Genomic DNA, 26,045 nt, shown 5'->3' with positions numbered 1-26,045 from the left:
TTCCATTTTGCTCAAATAATTGTAGAAAAAAAAAAAAAAAAGTTGTGGTAGATGAATTTGGGGAGGGGTAGGGTCTCATATTTGACACACATACCCACAATATATGGATTTTTACTTGTAATTGTGTATATTACCATACCAATGTTATGTATATTATAAAGAACATAAATTTTAACAGAAGGGGATAAAATAAAAATTATCACAGAAGCTCTAATACAGAGCTTTCATGGTCTTTTGCACCCCCCAAGAAAGGCACACCTCAGCTGGAGCCCAGTAGCTCAGCTGAAGCCACACAGCTGAAAGTGCTTTGCCATGGGCATCTTGTCTTGCTATGCTCCACAGCTCCGAGTGACATGGTGTAGGGGTTCTTATTTACTCCATTTTCAGATAAGGAATCAGCCTTAGAATGATAAAATAGAAAGACCCTTATCAGGTTTTCTTTTGAAAGTCTCACTATGGCAGAGTAAGCTGCAAAAATTCCATCAAAAAATGTGTTATTGGCCAAGCACAGTGGCACATGCCTGTAATCCCAGCAGCTCCGGAGGCTGAGGCAACAGAATTGTGAGTTCAAAGCCAGCAATTTAGTGAGGCCCTAAGCAACTCAATGAGACCCGGTCTCAAAATAAAAAAAATAAAAAGGGCTGAGGATGTGGCTTAGTTGTTAAGTGCCCCTTAGTTCAATCCCTAGTTCAGGAAAAAAAAAAAAATAGGTCTTTTTGAATCAAAACTTAAACTCTCAGAAGTATAAACAAAGTAAGAATTGTGAAGATGTGTAAGCACTGTTTTTATTTTTTTCTGATTTTCAATATTCACTAAACAATGTTTAAAATTAATATTTTATAACTCAAAATACACATGAATGAATTGTTTATAAAAATGACATCGTTAGAAGTAAAGCCACTTTGGCACTCATCCTCAGTTCTGCTGGACCACCACCCCTTTTTCCCAGAAGCGACTGCCATTGTTTTCATTCAGATCTTTTCCTATGAAATACATTTGCACCCATAGGAAATATACATATTGTTTTGATGGAGTTTAAAAATGTCAACAGTATCAAATTATGTATATTGACCTGCAACTTACTTTTATTCATGTCTGATTGTTTTCCCTTTGATCTATTACAATAGGGCTGGATTAGCATTTAGGAAACCTGTCTTCTGTCCCATCTGTGTCACATGGCTGAAGCAATGAGCCATTCTCTTAATCTTCTAAGCCTACTTTCTTGCTGTATAGCCAACAATAGTTATTAAATGCCTGATAGAGATCAAGTACCTGCTAGATAATAGAGATAATAAATGAACATGACAAAGGCAGTCCAAGCCTTCAGAAGCTGAAATTCTGAAAAGATCAAGAGTTTAGACCACATTACCTTTAAATCCTCTGTTCCCAAGTTAGCATTCTATGATTTGGATAGGATTATATTCATATTCTGTGACCTGAGGCTAATACAACAAGGATTTCCAAATTACATGGAAAAGGCTCTGAAGTATTAAAGAATGAACACTATATGAACACTGGTAAAATAACTTTTTAATTCCGAAGTGACTTTTATTTATATTTATTCAGGTAATTCAATTGTACAACGAAGTTATTAGCATTATGAAATCCAATGTTTTGAAATATTTTCCCTCGGCAATTCTCTTTATTATAATTTTTATAATCTTGAAGAGATTCTCTTATCAGAAGATTTTCATGCATTCAGGTATTTTGCATGATGTCTAATGTGATCAGCAATAAAGGTTGCAATGAAATAGTAGCTATGATCATAACCCTAGAAGGCAAAAATACAGGAGATAACAGTTATCTACCATTTAGAAACATCAATATTAATAAGGACACTGAATAAATCTCTTTTGTTACTTAATTTGTTTATAAATAGCTAAAATATTATAAGTAAGGTTTAATCAAAATCAAAGTTCTCATACTTGTACTTAAACATTTTCACCGTGTATTAAAAGAGCAGTAGAAATATGAAGGAAAATGAAACATCCTGCATAGCCTAGTTTCTAAATGCCACAATGTATACGCAAAGAGGAAATAAAGCATTAATTCCATGTGCAGAATAGACATGTGGTCATATTGACAAGGATTAAAAGAGGTAAACTTAGAGCTTAGAAACATGAGCAAGACATTTTAGTTCGACAAGAGATGCATACTAATAATACTAAAATACAAAATAAGCACATATAAACAATACAGAAAAAGAACATAAAAATGCCCCAAAGCTCTATGGTTTGGGAAGCCAAAAACGGCCACTATAAACCACACAAAGAACTCTACCTCCTACTGTAAAAGTATATCATAACCTTGAAGAGTAATTCATTAAACCCTGACATTCCTTAGCAATATATCAAATTGGGTAAAAAGTCAGCAAACCTTTTGAAAACTACTGTGAAACAGGAAAAAAGAAAAAAAAAGTAGTGTGCCAAGCAGGTGAAACAGAGCTCAGTCAACCCATCCATTAAAATTAGGGCATCAAAACCAGCACTGGTGTTGTAGCTCAGTGACAGAGTGTTTTCCTAGCATATGTGAGGCACTGGCTTCAATCCTTAGCACCACATAAAAATAAATAAGCAAAATAAAGGTATTGTGTCCATGTACAACTAAAAAAAAATATTAAAAAGTAAAATGGAGAGGCAATCCTTTTCCCTTTGAGAACGAGAAAGTAGCAGCCTTCAAAGGTGGAAGAAAAATATTGATGTAGGAAGAAATTTCTAAGGGTGTTAAACACCAAATAATTTTGGAGATGGCCACCCACACTAAACACAAAAGAAACAAGGTAGAATAAACTGAAAAAGATAAAAGTCTTAGATTTCTTTTAAAGTTTTAAACAAGAAAATCATCTCTGAAGGATTTACTAGTTAAACTTTTCTAAAGCACATAAGAAATAAAAATAGATCTAATAAAAATATCACTGGAGTTTTAGGGAATAAGGCAAATCCCCAAGGTTTTGATGAATCAGTAAATATTTTCCATCTCTTATTTCCAGAGTTATATGGAATGTATATCATGGGAACAGCAGTTACTAAAGTTTTAATGTAAAATCATCAAAGTAATTTAAAAGCAAACTATCTTCTATTGTGGAAGTGAATCTGACAGGAGGTTGTCAAGATCAAGGCTGAGACCTGGAGTTACTTGGTATGACATTTCTCAGATCAGCTCTAGATGTTAAATTTCAAGCTAAAAAGCAGATTTTTGTTTAAATTTCTATTAGTTATTGATGGATCTTTATTCATTTTTATTTATTTATATGTGGTGTTGAGAATCAAACCCAGTGCCTCACACATGCTAGGCAAGCAATCTACCACTGAGCCACAACCCCAGCCCAAGAGCAGATTCTTATATAAAGAAAGAAATTTAAGAATTGTTAAACAAATACTTGATTTCTAGGCCACAAAACCTTTGCAATTGAGGACTAAGTAGTATCTGCCATTTTTCACAGATCAAAAACATGGATCTGAGAGAAAATAGGCAGAGATGTGGGGAACAGATGCCTCAAAAGATTTGTGTGAGAAAACCCTAATGGACTGAGAATGCCCTATTTTTATCCTTCATTTCATGGAAGCTAAAGGCCTTGCAGTTTCCAACATGATAGACAGCCACTGTTGCTTTTATTATTATTCTTTGAGAAGTTCCACGGTACAAGAAAGTGCCAGTTTTGAGTTTGCAGGAATGCACTGCAAGAAAACAGTACTTCATCCTAACTCCAAATCAAATGTCTTTAACTTCCATAATGATATTTAAAGGAAGATTCACTTTTATGAGAAAACAGAAAATCCTAGTTATGAGGGACCAAGAACGATTTTTTTTTAAAATGTCAATATAGAGGCAAGCGAACAAATTTCAACTATTGGTATACATTTAGAGCTAACTGTGTCATCCTTGATTAGTTTCAAGTCCTGTTTATAACTGTTATTAAGTGGGGTGGCTTTCTTTATTATCTTCAGTTTTATCACTAATGAGTTGGGTTGGTATGTTAAGCAGCTTGTGCAATTGCCTATACTTAGTGACACTTGAAGGGATCTTACTTTCCTCTTCTACCTCACACTTTAAATGGAAAAATCCTTGGTAGTAAAATTCCGACTCCAGGAGTATAAAAATAAACACATTCTTTCATTCTTGACTCTCAGAAAGAAGCAGTGCTTCAGCAGCTATGATGGACATTTACTCTAACAGGCAGTGTTTTGCTATATATTTTCTAAACCCAATTAGAAAAGTTGGGATATGAATCTCCAGGTTGTTAAGTCTCTTCAGAGTACTAACAAGCAGCCTGTTGAAAGGTATTCATTTGCTTACTTAACAAACACTGACAGTTCACAGGCTAGATAACTGTGCTAACAGAATACACAAATGAGTGTGAAAATCCTATATTTCTAGAGCATTCTGCATGTTCTTACTTGTCTATTAAGAGGCAAATCATGTGTACAGTTTACCCAACTTCATTCCTTAACCTCTTTAATGGTGTCAAATGCTCACAACTTATGCTCTCTCAACTATCTAAAAAAAAAAAAAACAACTATTGTTTGAAAGGGCAGAATTAGCACATGGGGATTTTTTTTCCAAATAATTTTCCTTTTTATATTTTGGCATCTGGGAACCTACACTGGGAAAAAAAAAGAAAACATTATGTAGCAGAATTCTGATAGCTAGTATATAAAGATCAAATCTTAAGATCTTAAGAAGCCTCAGCCAAAATAGCCTTTGAATCTTCAAAAAAGTTCTGAGACTTCAGGAGACCAGATAGCTTCTTTTTCTGGTCTCCAAAAGGGAATACTATTTCTGCAAGTTTCATCAGTGTTAGGTCAGTGAATTTTTTTCATTACATAACTTCAATAACTAAAGATAAGAACCATTAGGCCCTTCCCTTTTGAGGCCAAGATCTGATCTTTGAATACTTGCTCTCAGAATTCTGCTGTCTTTTGTTATTTTTAGTTTAGATTACCTGAAATTGAGATATAAAAAGAAAAATTATATGAAAAATTAGTACCCTGCACTAATTACATTCTCAATTTTTTGACAGTTGACAAAGTATATATAAAAATTGTGAGCATTTAACACCATTAATAAGAGGTAAAGGAATGGGCTTGTATAATCATGCACCATTGTTATAATTTTCTTTCTCCTTCTTTACATCATTTATGTATATATACCCCTTGTCATTTTCATATTATTTTTTTCACAGCTTCTATTTCAGAAAGAAACACAGTTATACTGTACTTATCATCAAATGATAAAGCAGTTGATGAAACTCTCAGACCTCAGGTAATCTGAGGTCAATGAAAGGTTTAGAAAATCTGAAAGTAGCCTCTCTGGAGCTACTACTCAAGCATGTCCACTAAGTTGTTGATCCAATTACAACAAATCCAATCTACTTTAGAACATGTAGTTCACTCTTCCTGACCTTGCTGTTAAGGACACTGAACAAAAAATTGTGCCTGAGTTCAAGACTGATTATGAATTTAATACTTTTTTATTTTTTTCAGAAAAATTTATTGCTCAGTCTTGACTCCTCATAAGTATAGCCAGCCACTTTTTTTTTTTTTTTTAATGGTTCTGGGGATTGAACCCAGGGGTACTCTACCAATGAGCTATATCCCTAGCCCTTTTGACTTTATAGATTGATTGATTGATTGAGACAGGGTCTCACTAAGTTGCAAGGTTGGCCTCTAACCTGCAATCCTCCTGCCTAGATATGCGCCACCATGTCTGGCTCAGACAACCACATTTTCTTCATTGATTGGGATATATGTATTTTAGAAAAAAATAGGTAGATTTATTTTTTTCCTCTCCTGTGTGTTAACTTGAGGCTGCTTTTGTAACTCCAGAGATTTTCAGATTTTGTTGGCAGGCAGGAACTTTTGTCTATAGAAACAACAGAATTTCTTGGCATAGGACAAGGCAATCCAACAGAGCTAATGCCAAGAGTTAAGGTTATCTGGGAAAAAAAATATGGTTCAGTACGTCACTTATAGCTACAGTTAATATAGTTAAATGCACTACTCCACTTATAATCAAACTGGTATATGGATTTCTCAAGGCTGGTCGTTGATCTAAAATGTTAATTGTGATGGTAAAATGTTCAAATAAACCTAGAAAATATTCTATTACTTAAGGATGAAAATTCAAGAGACAACAAGATATATATATATCTCAAAAAAATATACACACACACACACACACATATATATACATATGTGTGTGTGTGTGTATATATAGATATATATATATTTTTTTCCCATATGTTCAAAATATCCTTGTAAAGGACGTTGCTAAGATCTACTACATAAACTATAGAGACAGCAGGTTATGTACATTTTCTCTGGTGCTAGCTCTTACTCCATTCCTTTGCTCCTAGGATCACATCATGTTGCCTGGGAATGGCTAGACAGATGACAGAGGACAGCATTTGTAGTCATGACTTTGCTTCTAGTCCCCATTCTACCAGATACTAGTTGTTTGACCTTAGATAAATAGGCTACCTCTCCGAGACTGTCTCCTCATCTGTAAAACAGATGGACAGGAAAGAAATGATCTCTCATTTGGTGGTGTAACGACTGCAAATGAGTTAAAGCCATGAAAACATTTTGTAAACTATAAGGAACCACATTACACACTGACTACATTTATTTGAACATTTACCATCATAATTACAATGGCTGATACATTACTCTTAAACATGAATCAAAAATGTTTTTAAAAAATCAGCATTGTGTATGATTTTCAGTGTTCATTACTCACCCTGAAATAGATTCTGTTTATATTATGCTCTGAAGATTATGAATACTTTTTTAAAAAAGCAGAATTTCTTTACTTAAAACTACAGTACTTCAGTGAAGGAAAATCTCCAATCCAACTGAAATTCAGGAATTATTTTTAAATCACTGGGAGTAGTACAACAAAGTAGCATAAAGGTCAAATAATGCAAAGCACATATATGAGAGGAACAATGCTCAGTTTCTAAGGCTAAGATGTGCATATGAAATGCAGAGTAACGAACAGAAAAGCTTGTCCTTATTCTACTGTATCAGGGTGCATGTGTAAAGAACGATATGTTCACTTATATTAGCGACTCAGTGTCATTCAAGTATTAAGTCCTGAAAGTAGGGAGAAAATTAAATAATTTTCATTGCCTAAAGCTTTCCTATTTCTATCAAATTGGGTCTCAGATATCATGAATTTAATAGGAAAGCTTTCACTTCTAGAGTCTTAATATAGTTGAACTATCTGACTAGAAAATAGTAACTTTATATTCTAAAATAAAGAGATTTACTATGGAATCCTGTTTTTTAGATTTATTATTTAGAATATCTTAAGTTTCCTAGTACTTACCTCCTGTAATCTAAAAACAACAGGGATTTTCTTTTCTGAAGAGGCAGAAATAAAATGTTCAGGGAGTAGCTGTCCATCTAGCAAAAATTGGTCATCTTTCCCTTGATCAATTAGTATGTCAAGCTGAGTATCTGGATAGGACTTTACAAGATACGTCGCATCATATGCCTGAAAGAGGAAATATTGAAAACTAAATTTAAAAGTGCATAAGAAGATAGTCTTCTGAATATAGTATGCCAAGATCAAAAGAAAATTTAAAGTTATTTAAGCTCTGAGGCTGCTTACATCAGACATATGATTTAAAATTTAGTAATAAAGTGATATTTCTTGGTTAAGTTAGAAGTAATTTTTATTTTGAAATAAAAATATAAATAAACCATTAGCAAAATAAAAAGTAGCCTCAGAGCATCTTTCATGACTCAATAAAATTAGAAATTTGGGTTTTGTGATGGTTGTTAGGTACAGTCATCTCTCAGTATCTGTGGGGAACTGGTTCTAAAGGTCTCTCAAACACCCAGTATGTGTGGATGCTAAAGTTCCTTACATATTGCTATAGTATTTGTATAGAGCCTACACACATTATTCTGCATTCTTTAAATCATCTTTAGATTACTTATATAATTCTACATGTAAGTTTATTCTCCGCTCTAGAGCCTTAATTCGAGGGGTTAGGCATATATCTATGGTGTGTAAGCTTTTTAAAAACTTGGAAACTTAAGAACAAGTATTAACGTTATCTAGGACCTACCTTCCATTTATTTTCATCTGTTCCCAAATATCCGCTAAAGACTTTTTTGCCCCAAGGACAATGCACTGGGTTGCAAATTGGCGCAAATGCTGACACAGACTTCAGAAAGAAAGGAAATTCAAAAATAAGTTTAATTTTGCTAAATCAAATATGAATAGATATTTTCAACTAGCTTAAAAATTAACTTGCAATGAAAATCCCTGTGAACAATTTTTCTTTTGATATATTACAGGCCTCCACTGTACACCTCTCCATAATACAGTCTTTTGTATACTCTAAGAGAGCTAATAATTATAGGTGCCCAAATAACATAAAACCATGGGTTTATTTAATGAAGGTATAAACAAAAGTTTGTGTTCAGAGTTTCTACTACTTTTTCCCCTGAAAACTAGTCCATACTAATATGAAACAGCTCATTCTTACCTTAGTGAACATATTATTACACCTGAGACATTATTTCTCTTAAACAGTGAAAGAAAGCAGTGAGGAGGAATACCTTCAACATGACAAAATTTTTAACTCAATTTTGTGTTTTGTACAATGTTGCTTTTTTCTTTTTTTAGAATTTTTTAATATTTATTTTTTAGTTTTTTCAGTGGACACAACATCTTTATTTTTATTTTTATGCAGTGCTGAGGATCGAACCCAGCGCCCTGCGCATGCCAGGCGAGTGCACTATCGCTTGAGCCACATCCCCAGACCCTACAATGTTGTTTTCCATTGGATAAAGGTACAAAGATGGAATCTCTCAGCTTTAGAATATTTATCAATGTATATATTTAACAATACCTTTATTAAAAACAAGTAGATTTTATACAAAAAATTTAAAGTTGCTTTTATACCTCAGACACAATAAACTAACTGCCTTATATTCACAAAATAGAAAATAAAATCCTGTTTCCACTGTTATACTATGAAATTGCTATGAGAAATATTTTCATTTCTCAGTAGCACATCTAAAGTAAATAATCTTTACTACAAGTGTAAAAAGTTCTGGTTCAATCCCCATCATTGCAAAAATAGAAACAAACAAGGAAAAGACATCTTTACTAAGGGAATTAAATGGGTTAAACAAACCTTGCTATACAGAGTAGCTTTATAATTTTAAAAACAGAAGTAATCTTAAGATGATCATTGCTTTGACATTTCCTTTTCAACTCTTGAAATATGCTCTGCACAGAATGACACTCCATATGTGGTGGTTACTAATGGTGGCTCACTTAAACAAACAAAAATGTAAAGCTATAAAGCTTCAAATAATAGGAAAAGCTGAAAATGATGTTTTTCAATCATGCTCTAATTCAGTTTACATGTAGATGCATTAAGATAAAATTCTTAAATTTCTACAAATCATGAATATTTTCTTTAACCTCAAAAAATTAAGTAAATTTTTCAAAGATTCCTGGCAAAAGTATAAATAAATGACAAACTGTCACAATAACATTAATCAAATACAACAACTTTTAGAGGGAAAAATGTGTTCAAAACTAGAGTTTGAATAAAAGTAATGGAAAAAATAAGCTACATTTTATAAACTTCTAGTAGGCCAACAAGAAACCACTCTGATGGAATTCCTATGCTTCTGATTCTATAACATGTCATGTAATCAAACTTAATACCCTCTGTCAATACCCTGAAATTTCCAACACTTAGAAAAAGTTTAATCCCAATACTACAACATTATCATAATTTTCACATCTGAGAATTCCTAATATCATATTATTTAAGAAAAATATTTATCCTTAGGCTTTGGTAATCTTACTTTATATTTTCCAGGATTTTTCAAAGCACAAATCAGAGCTCCATGACCTCCCATAGAGTGGCCAAAAATAGACATCCTTTGGGGGTCCACTGGAAAATTGGCATTTATGAGTTGTGGAAGCTAGAAAGAATTTAAATATGACAAAAATTATCAGAGAAAGTAAGTTTAGGCTTTTTCAAAGTTATATAAAATAATTACACAATATCCAAATCACATTCTTAACATGTTTTCAGCTGATAAAGACTAAAGAAAAATAAAAACAAAAACTCAGGTAGACAATAGTTGTTAATATCACTCAGAATAACATAGGACATAGAATTCTTTAAAAGCAACTTTATAGGAAGATTATGCAGAAAGAGCCTTTAAAATGTTCCAAACTTTTCACCTAGTAATTTCACATTTTAGAATACATTTCAAGGGAAAAATCCTTAGGGGTAAAAAATTATGTACAAAGACAATTAATATACTAACATTTGTTATGGTAAAAAAATATACACAAAAACATAATGTATTATTTTCCAATGTAAAATGTTTATTTCATTTGGCAGAATATTATTTAATTATTAAAATAAGAATAATACTGGTATTTACTTTCTATAATTAAAATAAAGAAAAGCAAAAAAATAATTATGTGAAAATTAATCACAGAAAAAACTGCAATATACTAAAACACAACTATTATTCAGAGTGTAAGACTTATTTGTCATTAAAATTTTAATTATTGAGTTTTTATGATGTAATAAAATCATAAAATTTTTAAAAAATGCATAAACTGTACATAAATATTATGAATAGAAGTAATGCTTTACCACTTATCCTTTCTAACTAAGCCTTGTTTTATCACTATGAAATACATTTGAATGAACCACCTGTCAGGAAATCAAAGGTTATTGCTTATTCTATTTTCTTTGATAAGCTGGATAATATATACATTCTCAATAACTATTAAAATCTTTAAATTCATACTTAGTATTAATTTAAACTGCAGCAAATATCATTATAACATTAGTAAACTTTGCAAATCTTCACTAAGGTAGTTCATAAAAATATATGAAATAGATTCACCAATACCATACTCTAATTTCAAATTCTGAGAACTGGAAGGACTTTGTGTCTAAAATTAAACTCTTTACAATTATCGGTCAATAATTAAACTACTAATTAAATCACCTCCTCCGTTACATAAGAGTACATTCTGTAGTTAGTCTTCCAAGGATCTTCAGTGGCATTCACATAAAACCCAGCACCAGTGCCAAAGTCCCAGCTCTCATCTTCCCCTTTAATATTGCAGCCACCTGTCAAGAAAAAAATCTGGTATTTTTATCCACTCTCTGGTAATTTATTTAATAATGTACTTTTAGATAAATATGCAAATCCATTTGCATTATAGCTGTTTAGGAGCTCTCTCTTTTGGAGTACTTGGTAAGACTGTATTCCTGGACCTCCTGGCCTGGTATAGGGACCATGTGACTAGTTCTGGCCAATAAGGTGAGAGGGAATGACCTGCCAAACAGAATTCAGCTTCCAAGGTAAGGCTCATTATCTTTCTTTGTTCATGAAGTTCCATCTATGGATTCTGAATATATGTTTCCTGTTTTATAGTAAGTGTCCATAAAGAAGTTATCTTTCAGAACTATATAGAGAGCCCCTTCCTAATAACCCACCCCCTCTACTCTATTTCTTTAATTCTCTTTACTACTGTGACAAGCTTGTGCTCAATTTTCTATCTTGAAGAAAAAGTCTTCTAATGTGCTCTGATATAATTCCCTCCTGCTTCCAATTTTCACTCAGAGCATGGTATTTTAGAGTCATGATGTCACTTGAAAGATTTAAGAGATAATAGCAAAAAATGAAACAAATTATATAATGTACATACCATTTATAACTTAGTCCTTAAATATTTAAATTTTTATAGAAAATCTGTAGCAAGAATACTTACGAGGGCTGGTGTCTGGAGCAATGACAACAAGGCCATGTTCTGAGGCAGCTTGATGATAACCAGATTTTGATATAAAATTCTGTTCTGTGCAAGTTAAACCTGGAGATCAAAAGCACTGTTACTGTTATCTCGTGTTATACTGTGAATAGTTTAGAAACTTTTAACCTTTTTATAGTACAGGAAAACAAGTTCACTTGTTGTTATTATTTTGCTGTAGATATAAGTTGAGTAAGACTTAAGTTCCCTTTCTTACAAAATTTATAATAGTATAAATCTAAGAACCATCATAGGTTAAATGATTCCATCATTATCCTTTCAAAGTCACTTCCTAAATTTTCAAACCTGAAACTCTTTGGACCAGATGTGCTTGGGAATTCAGAAAATTTCAAACATATAATGGCAATATAGGGCATATGTTCAACAGGAAAACAAGCCCAGCAGGGTATACTGTCCAGTAAGTTGAATGAAAACAATTACAAAAATACTACATCAATTGTTACATTACTAAAATTGATAGATTAGCTGAAAGTGTTATTATATCAGCATAAAAACTTAAGTATTCACAGTAAGAAAAAAGCTAATACTATGGCTATCATAACACAAAGAACTTAAATATACAGATAGTTCTCAGCAAAAATCCTATAATTTCTCACTGACCTAAAAGAAGAACAACAATGAACGTAATATCTTTCTTAAATTCAGTTTTAGCCCCAGTTTTTAAAACAGTTTCTGTCATTTTTCCTAGTTCTGTGCATTTCAGTCATGTGATAAAGAGATAACTTAATTCTCTTACCATAGGTTCCTAAGACTATGGATGACATAAGAATGACCAAGAATGAACCAGCAATAAATTCTTGAACTAAGCACCACCTGATAGCCCTTTTCTAGCAGTCAGTGCAAAATACTGCATCTGATTATTAGCAATATCAAAACTTATTGATATGCATGAGGAAATATGGACTATAAAACACTTTTATAGTTGCTAATTAAATTCCCATAATAGAGAGCACAGAGACTTATAGTGTGCCCATATATATTGGTTAAATTAATAATCAACAGTAAGACACAAAGTTACAAATATCATTATGGGCATTTATGCTTAAACTCTGTTAGGACACAGACTTTCATCAGTCATGGCAGAGCAATAAAGTGGTTTGTCTACCTTATTTATTTATAATTGTATAAATCAAAGAACCATCATAGGCTAAATGATTACATCATTATCCTTTCAAAGTCACTTCCTAAATTTTCAATCCTGAAATTCTTTGGACCAGATGTGCTTGGGAATTCAAAAAATTTCAAATGTATAATGGCAATATGGGGCATATGCTCAACAGGAAAACAAACCCAGTATTGTTCAGTAAGTTGAATGAAAACAAGTAAACACTCTGAAATCCTTTTGTCATCATTTCTCAAGGGCATTGGTCAGACCATCTTACCTTTTTTTAGAAAATCAAGACTTAATTTCCAAGGTCTATCTGTTCTTCAGAATCTCACTGAGAAAACTCTTCTGCCATTTAATGTTCTTGCCAGTATGTTTTCCAGTCAACTGAGTCATAGCATGATGAAGAACTGCCCCCACTACTGTCAAAGTTCACCATTTTGCAGACCTCAATATAAATGTGTTCAAAGGAGAAAGGGTAATAGGGTAGAAAGCAGGGGTCTGGATTTCAGATGGGATCTGTTTCTAAGTGTCACTCAGCCTTTTACTAACCAACTTAAAAATTCTGAGTCTGAGTTCCTTCATTGGAAAAATGGAGAATGCCACCTCTTTCTATATCATAAGAAGATTAAATGTGATTAGATGTAATGATTTTTGAATTGGGTCTCGGATAGACCAAATAGTACCCTGCACTTGAGAAATGAAAATCTGTTAGGTGCCAGTTGGAATGCAAATTCCTTGATTAAAGTAGGGAGAGTGAATTGTAGAGGCACAGAAATGAAGATAATTCAACCAGAAGGATTACTCATTAAGAGTACATAGATAGTTACTAATTATAATCTTTTCAACCTAGGAGCTCTGGAGGCTAAGGTAGGAAGATTCCAAAGTCAAAGCTAGCCTCAGCAACTTAGTGAGTCCTGAGCAACTTGGCTGGGGATGTTTCTCAGTGGTTAAGTGCCCCTTGGGTTCAATCCCTAGTACAAAAAAAAAAAGAAGGGAAAAAAAAACAAAACCAATAAACCAAAAAACTACTCAATCAACCTTATCTATATGAAGAGATAAATTTTTTTTGGCAACAACACTACTGAGCAATTCAATTAAATGATTATTAGTATACTCACGGCTCTGTAGCCATAACATTTTTTATCACCTCAAAAAGAAACCCAATGCCCATTAGCTGCCATTCACCATTTGTTCTACTTACAGCCTCCAGACCCAGGCTACTCTACCTTCTGCCCCTATGGATTTGCCTATTCTGGGCATGTCATATAAGGGGAATTTAACAATATGTTGTCTTTGGTGGATTGACTCTTTCACTTAGAATGTTTTCAAAGTACAACCACATTGTGGCATATATGAAGGCTTCATTAATTTTGTTTCTTAATAATATTCTATTTTTTAATAATATTCTACTACATTTTATTTATTATTTTATCGGTTGGTAGACATCTGGTTTGTTCCTAGTTTTGGGCTATTACAAATAATGTGCTATGAATGTTCATATTTCTGTCTGTGTATACGTTTTCAATCCTCTTGGGTTGTACAGCTAATGAAAGAATGTTGTGACAGTCATCTTAATTTGCCAAAGACAGGAATCACCACATGGGGACTATCTTTGTAGACTTCTTTAGATGTTCTGATTTTAGCTAATCTGTCAACTTTAGCAACTTACTGGTAAGTAAACACTTTGATATCCTTTTGTCATCATTTCTCAAGGGCGCTGGTCAGACAATCTTACCTTTTTTTAGAAAATCAAGACTTAATTACCAAGGTCTATCTGTTCAGAATCTCACTAAGGAAACTGTTCTGCCATTTAATATAAATAAAACAAAAATTCTATATTTTACCCCCAAAAAGCTCAACTAATCTGTTTTTATACATTTCAATTTTGGTTAGGAATTAATCTGATCTCAGATTAAGTGTTTAACCAAAAGTTATGACTTTAGTAGCTCTCGTCAGAAACAATGCAAAAAGAACAGAGACTGAATACACATCTGGACTGTGAGTCAGAAAACCTGCTCAACCTTACACTGTTATGTGACTTTGGGCAGTATTCAGCTTCTGTGGGCCTCAGTTTTCTTTCTATGAATTACATGATACCTAAGGTTATATTTAGCTACATATTACTATGTATTCTATAACAATTAAATGTCTAATTTTGTTGCTATTGCTATTTGCCAAGAAAAACTGGTGTTCTTCATTTGGTCATCGAAGTGCTTTGTTGAATTAAAATGAGATATATAACTAAGTCTTTTTTCTAAAGTGAACATTTATTCTCATTTCAAATTGGTGCTTGGGGCGTTTCCTTGATATACATACATAGGGAGGATTTATTAAATAAATGTTGTAAGAACCTATTTTAAAGAAACGACAGCTCTCCATGACACAATTTGGGTGCCATAACTCTCTCCTTGTAACTCTTTCTTATAAAGATGAAGTGCTAATATCTTGTGAAAGAGAAATTAGCATAGAGGTTCAAAACTACTAGTGTCAAAGTCTTACTCTCTCACAAATCTATTGTACAGTCTGATTAGGAGTATTATCCAATGAGTAAGAAGCATTAGTGTTCTTTGTGACTTTCTAGATTGTTGCAAGAGAAGCTCTATAGAGGCCAGTTAAAATATTATAGAGAACACTGCAGGAAGGTACTTGTCTGTGGTCTACAATTAGTGTACCATGGTGCTCTGGTTCCATCTAATAGTGTTCTATTTGGCAAAGTCTCTACAAACTGCAGAAACGCTTGGGCAGGTATAAGTTAAATAAGTAACTTTCTAAACCTTCACCTTTGAGCCCAGGACTGTACATTCTCTACAAAGTAACTTGGTCTAATTGAAAAAAGAGTGAAGTAAATCTAATTCCACAGGTCTGAAGTTTTCTTAAGATAAAATTACAAAGCAGGTGATGATAAGCCTCTATTTTATAAGAGGCTCAGAAAGCATACCAGTGAGTCAAAGTTAAAAGGTAAGAAAAGCCAGTTAAAAGGAAATTGCTTTATAAAACTCAAATGTATAATACTCACCAGACAACCAATACAGTGCAGGGCACTTTCCACTTTCTGCCTTTGGTGGTAAGTAAATAGCAAATTTCATTTTGCACTTCAGCTCAACACTATAATTTTAACAACAATCATCACAACAAAATATTAATGCCCTTTATTAATCAAGTCAGAGATAAAATAATTAAGCACTATGTAAAAAGTAAAATATATAATACAGGTCCAAAAAAAGTGGTTGAATATCTAAATTAAGTACTTCACTGAACTAGGCTTAAGGAATATATTGTCCCTTAAAGAAAGAAGAAAACCTGTTGGGCATAATGATTAACCAATGTAAGGCTCTGCTTGGAATGGCACAGTGTCATTTTGAATAGAATAAATTTAAAAATAAATGTAGACCTCATTGTAGCACTTCTATTATTAAAAAAGAAAAATTGTTCCTATTTATAAAGGGATGTATGAAATATATCAGCTTTGATAAAAAATTAATTGCAAATATTTTAAATTACATGCTGGTTCAAGAGCACTGAAATGTTCCACATCCTTAATCTGTTTTTTCATCATAATATTTTATCACAATCACTATTATCACAAGTAAGATAATTTTGATAAAAACCATAGAACATTCCCATATAAACAGGCATTTATGCAACCCTGACCTTGCAGATGGAGTTTTAAATTTACTGCTTCAGAATAGCTCTTTTAAAAAACTGTTACACATATACTTTAAATAATAACAACAAATAGTAAATAGTTCTACAAACTCTATATGAAACTAGTTTTTCCCCACCCTACAACCTTTTAATTTGGCGCATTCAAGAGATGATCCATTTACCTCTTATAGCTAATTCTTCTAGCATTTACCCTATATCTATGACAGGTCTTCACTTACTCCTTGATTTTTCAGTTTTAGTTATTATTTACTGAATTTCCATTATGGAAGAATTTTATTTAACTTCCCTACCTTTGTTCTCTGTACCTCCCTACATTTCTCCTCGCCACATCCTCTCAATATACAATTTTAGTTGATCAGTATTAAGAAGCTATAAATGCTATTTAGAGATGAACCATGTAGTATGCCAGAACTACCTCCCTCTCCTTTTAATGTTTTTTTTGTTTTCACTGATTTTTTTATTCTTTTTGTTACTTGACTATGTTGACTTTTTAGGTACAGACTCCCACAAAGACCCCATCATTGCTAGTGAGAAATTTTCTGTACGCTCCTTTCCATTCTCTGAAAATGTTTGCTTTTATTTTTCTACCCTATTTTAAACATCTTTTCCTGTGGATGATTAGAAGTCATAAAAATTTTCTGGCAGCTGTTTTTAGGTCTTCAACTAATGTTAGGGAAATTAAGCTGTCTTCTTTCATGATATACCACATCAGATCCATGACCAATTCCAGAATATCTGTTATCAACTGGCTTAATAAAAAGTGCACAGTCATGTTCCAGGATAGTTGGTGCCTTAAAACCTTTTTGTAAACTTAAAAATTTGTTAAGAGGAATAAAAAGATGTTAAAAAAGAAAAGAAAAGAAAAGAAAAGGAAAGAAGGAAGGAAGGAAGGAAGGAAGGAAAGAAAGAAAGAAAGAAAACACAAAGTAAGTGGCACACGCAGGGGAAAAAAAACTGATAAGAGAGTAGATCTCATGTTTAGCATTTTTACCACAATACTAATTAAAAAAAAAAAAAAGGCCTATTTCAAGCAGCTGTGTTATAAATGAGGTCTAAAGCATATTTCAAACAGTGGTATGATTATCACTAACATAAAAGGAAAAACAAAAAAACAGAATTATCAAGTATACTTCTGAAACTTCTGTTCCTATCATGTCATTACGATGCTGCTCAATTACCAAAAGAACAGAATGTCATACACAGAAATTTGTTATTGAGATGGGGATAGGGAGAAGGATCAGGCCATAACTACCAGGCACACAAAACTTTAAGGCTGTGCCTCTCTTCAAAGTTCCCCCACCTTCAAAGGGAGCAAAGCAGAAGCAAAACTATTAAATGGTTAGTAGGATCCTGGAGCACACAAAGGATTACACTCCAGAACAATTCTTGAAAGATAACTCTAAATGACACAGGATTATACAATAAATAGATTACAGGAACTTAAGTTTATAGTTCTCTACCTTCTGACTTGAAGGTAGAGAAACAAACTCAGAAGGTAATCATAAGCTTATTAATTAATGGTAAAATTCAAAGCCTAACTTTAGACAAAATTCTAACCTATCTTAGAATACCTGAGAAATCATAAGTATATATTCTCTAAGACCACAGAACATCTCTCCTCAGTGTCTGCGCTCAATTCTGTCTTTCTGGGTGTGTACTGACTGCCTCTGCTTCATAAATCAGCCTGTGCCTCTTACTGGTGTGTTTTGAAATTCGTCTTGCTGCAGATATTAAGGTAGTTGTTGTCCTGAGTTGAGGTCCCCTTCTTCCAAGGACCTCCTTGGACCCCTTTCCCAGTGACATTAATGACACTGAGTTTATTTTATCACTACTTCAACATCAAAAATCCCCTTCACCCAGTTTCATAAATTTCCTCTCAAATACAATTAATTCTATTTCATTTTCTAAAAATGAAACCTCATCAAAGCAGTACTATTCAATAGGATTTTCTACAATAATGAAAATGTTCCATATCTATACTGTCCAATATGGCAAATTCTAGTCACACATTAGCTAAAAATGTTCTCAGAATTTTTAATGGCCCCATAGACGTTTTCATAAAGTTTTAGAAGGCCATCAACACAAATCTGGAAGGTATTCTTTGTTAGGCTCCACAGTCCAACCCCTACAGAATTAAGTTTGGTGAAACTGTCATATAGATAACAAGAGAAACCACATTCAAAAGTGAAATGATATATACCAAAATATATAAATATTTGTTTAAAATTAGGCAAAACAAATCAAATTGAACGAGATATCTAAAGCTGTGTACATCTTCTTAATAGTTACCTGTCATGTTCAAATACTTTCTGCAATCCTCCAAAGCACTTGTTGCTGGAAATCTGTTTCAATGCCATTCTTTTCCTACTAGTGAAGATTAATCTCATTAATTTCTAAAAAAGACTTAGTTCCTGAAAACTTGAAATGAAACTCATTGTTTCCAGATCAATTATCTAAATACACAACTGTCTTCCATCCAGAATTTTTTCACATGCCATTTTTCTGATAAATAACATTTTGAAACTAACTTTCATATTCACATTTATATTTGTTACTTGTACTTGATTCTCGAAAATTTTAATACCTTGTCATACCATTAATAATTTACTATTGCAGACTGACCCAGATTTAAAAAAGCCATCTTTTAAAGTCCCCCCCACATAACTTGTTTTATAAACTACCTTCAATTACAAATTAAGAACAATGTTAAGTTTAACAACAACAAAAAAAGGACATAANTAAAAAAAAAAAAAAAAAAAAAAATCTCAAGTTAGTAATCGACCAGTTCAGTAGATTAAAAAATATTAACAGTCTACCTGTCAACTGTAACAAAGAAGTCAAGGAATGGGTATTTTTAATTATGGTTGATTTTAAAACAGAAGGAAGATGATGTGCCTATAATTATTTTGATGACAATATAACATTATTGATGATTAACATTATGATAGGTATTTTTCAATATGCTAAACCAGATCAAATTATTCATCCTGAGAGCTTTTGAGAAAAAGTGATACATAAACTTTAGATTATTAATATTTCTCCTTTTAAATCAAACCAACATAGATCTGTTATTAGGGAATAAAAAGAACAGCTTGTTGTACAACATAGGTCTGCTATTTTCTAAATAAAAAGAACAACTTGTTTTTAGGAAATTTTGAAGTTTATCACTTAATTTTTCTTTTCTCTCCAACAGATCTTTTTAATTGTCATATAAAAGTAATTTCAAACTTACATGTAAAATGTTACACATTATATTTTAATAGTAAATACATGGAAATAATTGGAAAACCATTTATCTGTTGAGCAAAGAGGAATGAAACTGATTATAATGTGTATCTCTCAAGGGAATATTACCTTCCCATTCCTAGAAGCATTACATTAAAATATAAAATGATAAGTTCTATATACTAAATAAAAAGTCCAGATACCAGAAACAGATATTACCTCTCTGGTGGTTTTCTTCAGTGAAATGTACTACTATAGGCTGATCAGCTGCAGCTTTAGTATTATTCTTACAAAGGTATGTTAATAATAATCTTAAAAAGCAAATTTGGAAATGTCTTTGCAAAATTCCAAGTGAGAACAGTTTCAATCCTATCTTCAAGCAATCCCTTCAGTAAGTCCAAATACTTAATTTTATATTAGAAAAATGTGATTTAAACTCAGGAAGTCTGACATCAGAGCCCCTTCTCTTAGCTGTTTTGCTGTCCTGCCTCTGTAGAGGATCATTAAGTACTTAAAAAAAAAAAAAGACAACCAAAACTTGACTGGATTCTATGGGATTAGGGAATTACAATTCCAAAGAGAGAAATTAACATCTCTTCCACTAGTTTTTGTTTTCAAACTATAAAAAAAAAAATCCTTAAATGACAAATTGTTTCATAAGATGTTATTTTATTACATTTTACTTCAGTTTTTCTTATTCATGATCCTATCTTAAAGAATAAAATAATGCAGGGGGGATACTGTATAATATTTATATACATAAATCATGAGACCAAAGAATAAAATTCGCTAGATCATTCTACATGGGAATTTTCTTAAAGCTCTAGGAAGTATGTAGGCTTTCTCAAAATATGGTACACTGGACACATATGGTACTTAAGGGGCACCTAATAATTACTATATTTCTTGAATTTGTGAATAATATTTTGAAGTTCTTAGATACTATGTGAAACTTCTAAAAATCACCTTGTCCTTTATTTGTATCACATACTTTGTTATTCATTAATTTTAATAAACCACAAGTCGTCTATTTCCTCTGCTCTTTGAATATTCCTTAATTAAAATAATATTCCTTAATCAAAACTAAATACTATTCATTTGGCCAGAAAAAACATGGTTAAAGTATTTTTTAAAAAATTGGGAGAATGTTTTTTAAAAAAGCCATCTTTTAAAGTCCCCCCCACATAACTTGTTTTATAAACTACCTTCAATTACAAATTAAGAACAATGTTAAGTTTAACAACAACAAAAAAAGGACATAAACTAGGAATTAACATGATATATAATATATAATTATAAAACGCTAGGTAGTTATATTTTTCAATAGAAATTGTCTACGTGAAAAACAACAGATGTTTTAAACAAGTTATTATTATTTTTTTTCCATTTAACCCATAAACAATGAAAGCTAAGTTTACCTGTCCAATTGCTACTTGCTTTTTAGTCTGCAGTGAAGGGCAGATGATCCTGAAAAAAGACCAAATGGATTATAAATTACAAAGTTTCTTATAGCACCATTACAAAGATTATGATGAAGCTGAAAAAGTCCTATTGTCTACAGCACACAGAGTTAAAGAGGCAAGAGAAAAGGAAATTGCAGAAAACGGAAAAGAATCCTTAAGAAAAATTCACAGAGAAGGGTTTAGTAGCTTTTTCAGACCTCAACAAGTTCCTTAAAAAGTTAGAAAACATAGTTGGGTGCAGTGGCTCATGCCTTTAATCCCAGCTGCTCGGGAGGTTGAGGCAGGGGGATCTCAAGTTCAAAAGCCAGCCTCAGCAACTGCGAGGCCCTAAGCAACTCAGTGAGACCCTGTCTCTAAATAAAATATAAAATAGAGACGGGGATGTGGCCCAGTGGTCAAGTGTCCTTGAGTTCAATCCCTGGTACCTACCTCCCCACCCCCAAAAGAGTTAGAAAACATGAACTCCAATTCTGAAAGGTTTTCATTAAGAATGCTCATGGTGTATTATCTATTTACAACCAAACTTATAATTTAAAAAAAAGTAACAAGAAAACCATGAATATATTTCTGAAAAGTGACACCTCCTCAAGAAGAGTCTCAGACAGGTCCTCCTGGAGGTATCTAGAAGAAGGCAGTAAGACAACAGCTCCAAAAGTGTATTCCTGACCCAAGGACCTTCCAGTGGATAAGATGTGAAGGTAGACCATGATATTAATGATCTTCATCTTGTGTAGACCTGGGCTAATGTGTGTGTTTGTGCCTTTCTATTTAGTGAAATAGTTTAAAAAGTAAACAAAAAACAAAAATAAAAATTAGAAAAATATTATAGAATAAAGAGAAAAAAATATTTTTGTATAGCTGTACAATGCTTGGTTTTTAAAGTAAATTACAAAATTACAAAGTTTAAAAAGTAAAAAAGTTACAGTAAACTAAGATTAATTTATTACTGAAGAAAAATACTTTTTAGAAAGTCTACGGCAGTATACACAACATCCTGGGACTTCATGTTCACTCACCACTCACTGACTCACCCAGAGCAACTTCCTTCCAGTCCTGGAATCTCCTTTCATAGCAAGTAGCATATACTGGTATACCATTTTTATCTTTTATCCTGTATTTTTACTGTATCTTTCCTATATATGTATGCAAATAGTTTTACTGTACCTTTCCTCTTGATATATAAAGTTACCATTGTGATACAACTACCTACAGTATCTGTACAGTAATATGCTGTTTATAGACAAGGAGCAATAGGCTATATACTATCTAGGTTTGTGTGGGGACATTCTGTGATATCCACACAATAATGAAATCACCTAATGATCCTTTTCTCAGATAATATCCCAGTGTTAAGCACGGCACCACTGCACCTATTTGCCACAAGCCCTGGTAACTGGTCAAAATCTTTCTTGGAATAAGAGTACTATGAAGACTTTTTTTTTTCTTTTTAAACAAATAAAAAGAAGTGTTAAGGTATAACTTGGAAATATGCGATGCAGTCAACTACTGAGAGTCAAGAAAAGAGAAGTAAGGACTAAGAGAGTAGAGGAAGATGGATTTATCTAGCTAAGAATTGTGGGTCAAATTTGTAATGTTAGCAGGAAAAAGGAGAGAAGAGATGAAGGAGGGAGGCAGACTAAAGGTCTATGAGTTTACTACACATGGTGATAAAACTGACTTATGAACTATGCTAAAGTGACCGATATTAAGTAAAATATACATATGGAAATTTACATAGTACCAATTGTGTGTCATTTGTCTGATATATGTTTCATTTAGGTTGTAATATAGATATATATTTAGGTCTATAACAGATTTTGTAGGAGAAATGGGGTACTAAGAACCAGTTTAAAAAAAAGAAAAAACAGGTAAACACTAAAACAAACAAAAACCAACCCGCCCCCTTCCCCAAAAAACCACCCTCAAGACCAAACCATTTTATAGTGCACCACCAATTCCCCCAACTGGCACTGTAAAATGTATCCAACTGTTCTAGAAAGTTCATGAATGGTGTCTGGAAAAGAAAGGTTCACTGAACATGGCTTGAACATGTCAAGCCAATCAGTAAAAACTATTAAAGATCATTGGGGTTGTAGACAAGTGGTTGACTGACTGCCTCAAACGTGTGAGGCACTGGGTTTGATCTTCAGCACCACATAAAAAAATAAAATAAAGATATTGTGTCCATCTACAATATTTTAAAAAACTGTTAAAGACAGTAAATATTCTTTATTCATAACATACCCACTTTCTAAAAGGTCAAACAGTCAAATCTTACTGTTTTCTTATTGAAGCTAAATGTCATCCAGAAATTCAGGTTCTTTGTATTTTTGCCCATTCTTTCCATTTTCTCGCAAGTCTCAAAAGTTTTCTTTATATCTACAGGCAGAGCAACAATAATCCCCAAATCTGAAATGCTCCAAAATCTGAAAGTTGGGTGCACAAGACACCACAATTGGAAAACTCTGCACCATGAAACTTTTGCTTTATGAATATAATTATTTAAAATATTGTATAAAATTACCTCTGGGCTTTGTATATGAGGTATGTAAAACAGAAGTGAATTCTGTTTTGGTTCCATCCCCAAGATATCTCATTATGTATCTTCAAATAGTTCAAAATCTGAAATTCAAAACACTTCTGGTTCTAAGCATTTTGGATATGGGATAGTCAACTGTTACTTGTGGTTTTGGTTACCATTCTGACTTCTTGAATTTGTATCTACTTCATTTCCAATATGTCCCACACTACCGATTATTAACAACCTGAACAGTTCTCTGCAAAACAACAGACTGCAGCGCCAACTGCTGGCTGCAACTTGTTTTTTCATATTTGAAATGTTTCAACATTGCCCTTTTAACTCCCACTACCACCCATTCCAATTATATATAAGATATTAAAACTCAGCCTCCTACTTTCCTTCAGTATGTCCCACTACAATTCTAGCCTAGGATTTTAATCCATTTAACTTAATGATCAATGGAGCCAAGAGGACCTACGCGAAATTGTTGTCATTTAATTTGAATGCTGTCTCCCTGATAACCCCATCTGAAATGGTGTCCGGTTCCCTACTGAACTCAGAGGTCATTTTACAACCTGAACTATTATCACGCAATCCAAAGATGCAGGTCCCCCTGGGCACTTCCTTCGGCGCGCGCGAAGGTAGCCTGTCGTGTCCCCAACGTGTGTGGGCTACTCCCTTGGCCCTCTGAGGGCGCCACCATTGCGCCGAGGGAGGCCCGTTTCCTCGGTAGAATAGGAACACTTTTAATCGGTGCGGTGGCAGCGCATGTAGACAGAGGGAACTGTTTCTGTAAAAGGGAAAACACTGTCCACTGTAGCGGGCACTAGACAACGAGAAGCTTCTCCGGGATGCAGCACGCCGAGCGCCCCGGGTCACACACTGTTAGGAGCTCGGTGCAGGTAAATGGATTAGGGAGAGGAGCCATGCCCGGGACAAAGTCTGGCCTCGCGCCACAGTTTGGCAGCGTTCGGGCGCCGTCGCGTGCGAGCCGCCATCTGCGCCGCAGGCCTCGGCGTCAGCCCGACCAAGCCTGGTTTGCAGCTGCTGCTCTAGACCCAAGCTGGCCGAGGACATTTGCTGTTTTACCCGTACCCAGTCTTACCTACGGCCGTGGCAAGGGTGCCGGTGGGGACGCACGACGCGGCAGGGAGGGGAGGGCGGAGCCTCAACATGGCCGCCGGGGACCCGGCCCGGCCTGCCCCCGCCCACACCGGGATCCGCCCCTTTCCGCTAACCCCGCGGCTCCGCCTCCTTGGGCCCGCCCTCTCCCTTCGCTCTTCCCAGCAGGCTTTTCGCCTCCCCGTCTCCGCTCTGCAGCAGGGTCAGTGGAGCGTGTTAGAGGTTGGACCGCCTTACCTTATCCAGCGACTGTGCGCGCACTCAGAGCCTTCCGGGAGAAGTGAGCAAGAGCTGAAGCTTTAGTAAATCTGAGGGCTGTCTCCACTTAAGTCGTGGAAAGGGTTTCTGTGTACCACTGTACAGTTTTTAGAAACCAAAGAATAATTTCAAGACCCCTCTCTCTCCACCCCCCAATTTTCAGTTCACCTACTTGGTAGATGGAATTAAGAGGTATTTGGAATCTTCAGTGGCAGACACGTAGTACAAGCTCCGTCAGTGCCAAATGATCTCCCTTCGTCCCTCGACAAAAGTTGAACTGTGCAAGAGTTGCTGGTTGATGGTTTGCAGCAAATCACCCTTTGTCATTCTGCTACTGTTTAAGCAAACTAAACGTCAGTGTACTTTACCTACTGAGAAAATGAAGCATATTGAGAGATTTAAACATGATTTCGAAAGGACCAAAGTGTTGGTGTGTGTGTTTCACTGTTAGATTAACAGACCCTTTCCTCTTGGCTTCACGGGCAGGCAACCCGTGCATTTGCCTTAGGTCAGAAAGAACCCTTGCTTGGTTTTATTTTCACAATAGTTTTTTTTTTTTTTTTTTTAAACACCGGCCCTACTTTTTTGTTTTGCTCTGGGTCCTGCAAATTATGTAGCTTATCTTGCTATAGGAGTGGTGGGTGAAATGACCTCAACGGAAATTGATATAAATATGGATGAGCTGCCACACAGATTACTGCCAGTATCTGTTGTGTTGCTCAGGTCCATTTTGCCATAATGATCTTTATACTGAACTAACTTGGGGACTCAGACTAGAAATAATGTTTAAGAAAAAAATAATGTTTTTATTTTATGAAAGCATTGAAATGAAAAATTACTTTTATGT

The 26,045-nt window shown here is 33.9% G+C and overlaps 1 protein-coding gene and 1 long non-coding RNA gene across 8 annotated transcripts in view; one reads left to right on the top strand and one right to left on the bottom strand.

The window, feature by feature from the left end:
• Positions 1–1,523: 1,523 nt before the first annotated feature.
• Esd (esterase D) lies at positions 1,524–25,510 on the bottom strand. Of its 5 annotated transcripts, none has more exons than XM_015484295.2 (10): positions 25,371–25,510; positions 21,253–21,301; positions 18,899–18,973; positions 15,960–16,048; positions 11,779–11,877; positions 11,010–11,134; positions 9,840–9,959; positions 8,078–8,176; positions 7,330–7,497; positions 1,524–1,771 (listed from the first exon to the last, which is right to left on the bottom strand). In XM_015484295.2, exons 3-10 carry the CDS (start codon positions 18,964–18,966, stop codon positions 1,691–1,693), a joined length of 849 nt encoding a protein of 282 aa, XP_015339781.1. In that variant the 5' UTR covers positions 18,967–18,973; positions 21,253–21,301; positions 25,371–25,510; the 3' UTR covers positions 1,524–1,690. The 5 variants fall into 5 exon arrangements, with proteins under 5 accessions (XP_015339781.1, XP_048656895.1, XP_048656894.1 ...); XM_048800938.1 differs by having other exon boundaries at positions 18,899–18,976; positions 25,371–25,509; XM_048800937.1 differs by lacking the exon at positions 25,371–25,510 and adding an exon at positions 24,924–25,064 and having other exon boundaries at positions 18,899–18,976.
• The window catches only part of LOC125616154, a 72,644-nt gene continuing 60,494 nt past the window's right edge, over positions 13,896–26,045 (top strand). For all 3 annotated transcript variants that reach the window (XR_007346791.1, XR_007346790.1, XR_007346792.1), the window contains exon 1: positions 13,896–14,614. This is a non-coding gene — a long non-coding RNA (uncharacterized LOC125616154). The remainder of the gene's footprint in view (positions 14,615–26,045) is intronic.

The sequence above is a fragment of the Marmota marmota genome, unplaced genomic scaffold (assembly GCF_001458135.2).
Source record: "Marmota marmota marmota unplaced genomic scaffold, marMar, whole genome shotgun sequence".
Classification (NCBI taxonomy): Eukaryota; Metazoa; Chordata; class Mammalia; order Rodentia; family Sciuridae; genus Marmota; species Marmota marmota.
The sequence above is the reverse complement of the archived record's forward strand: the minus strand, read 5'-3'. Positions and strand labels throughout refer to the sequence as shown.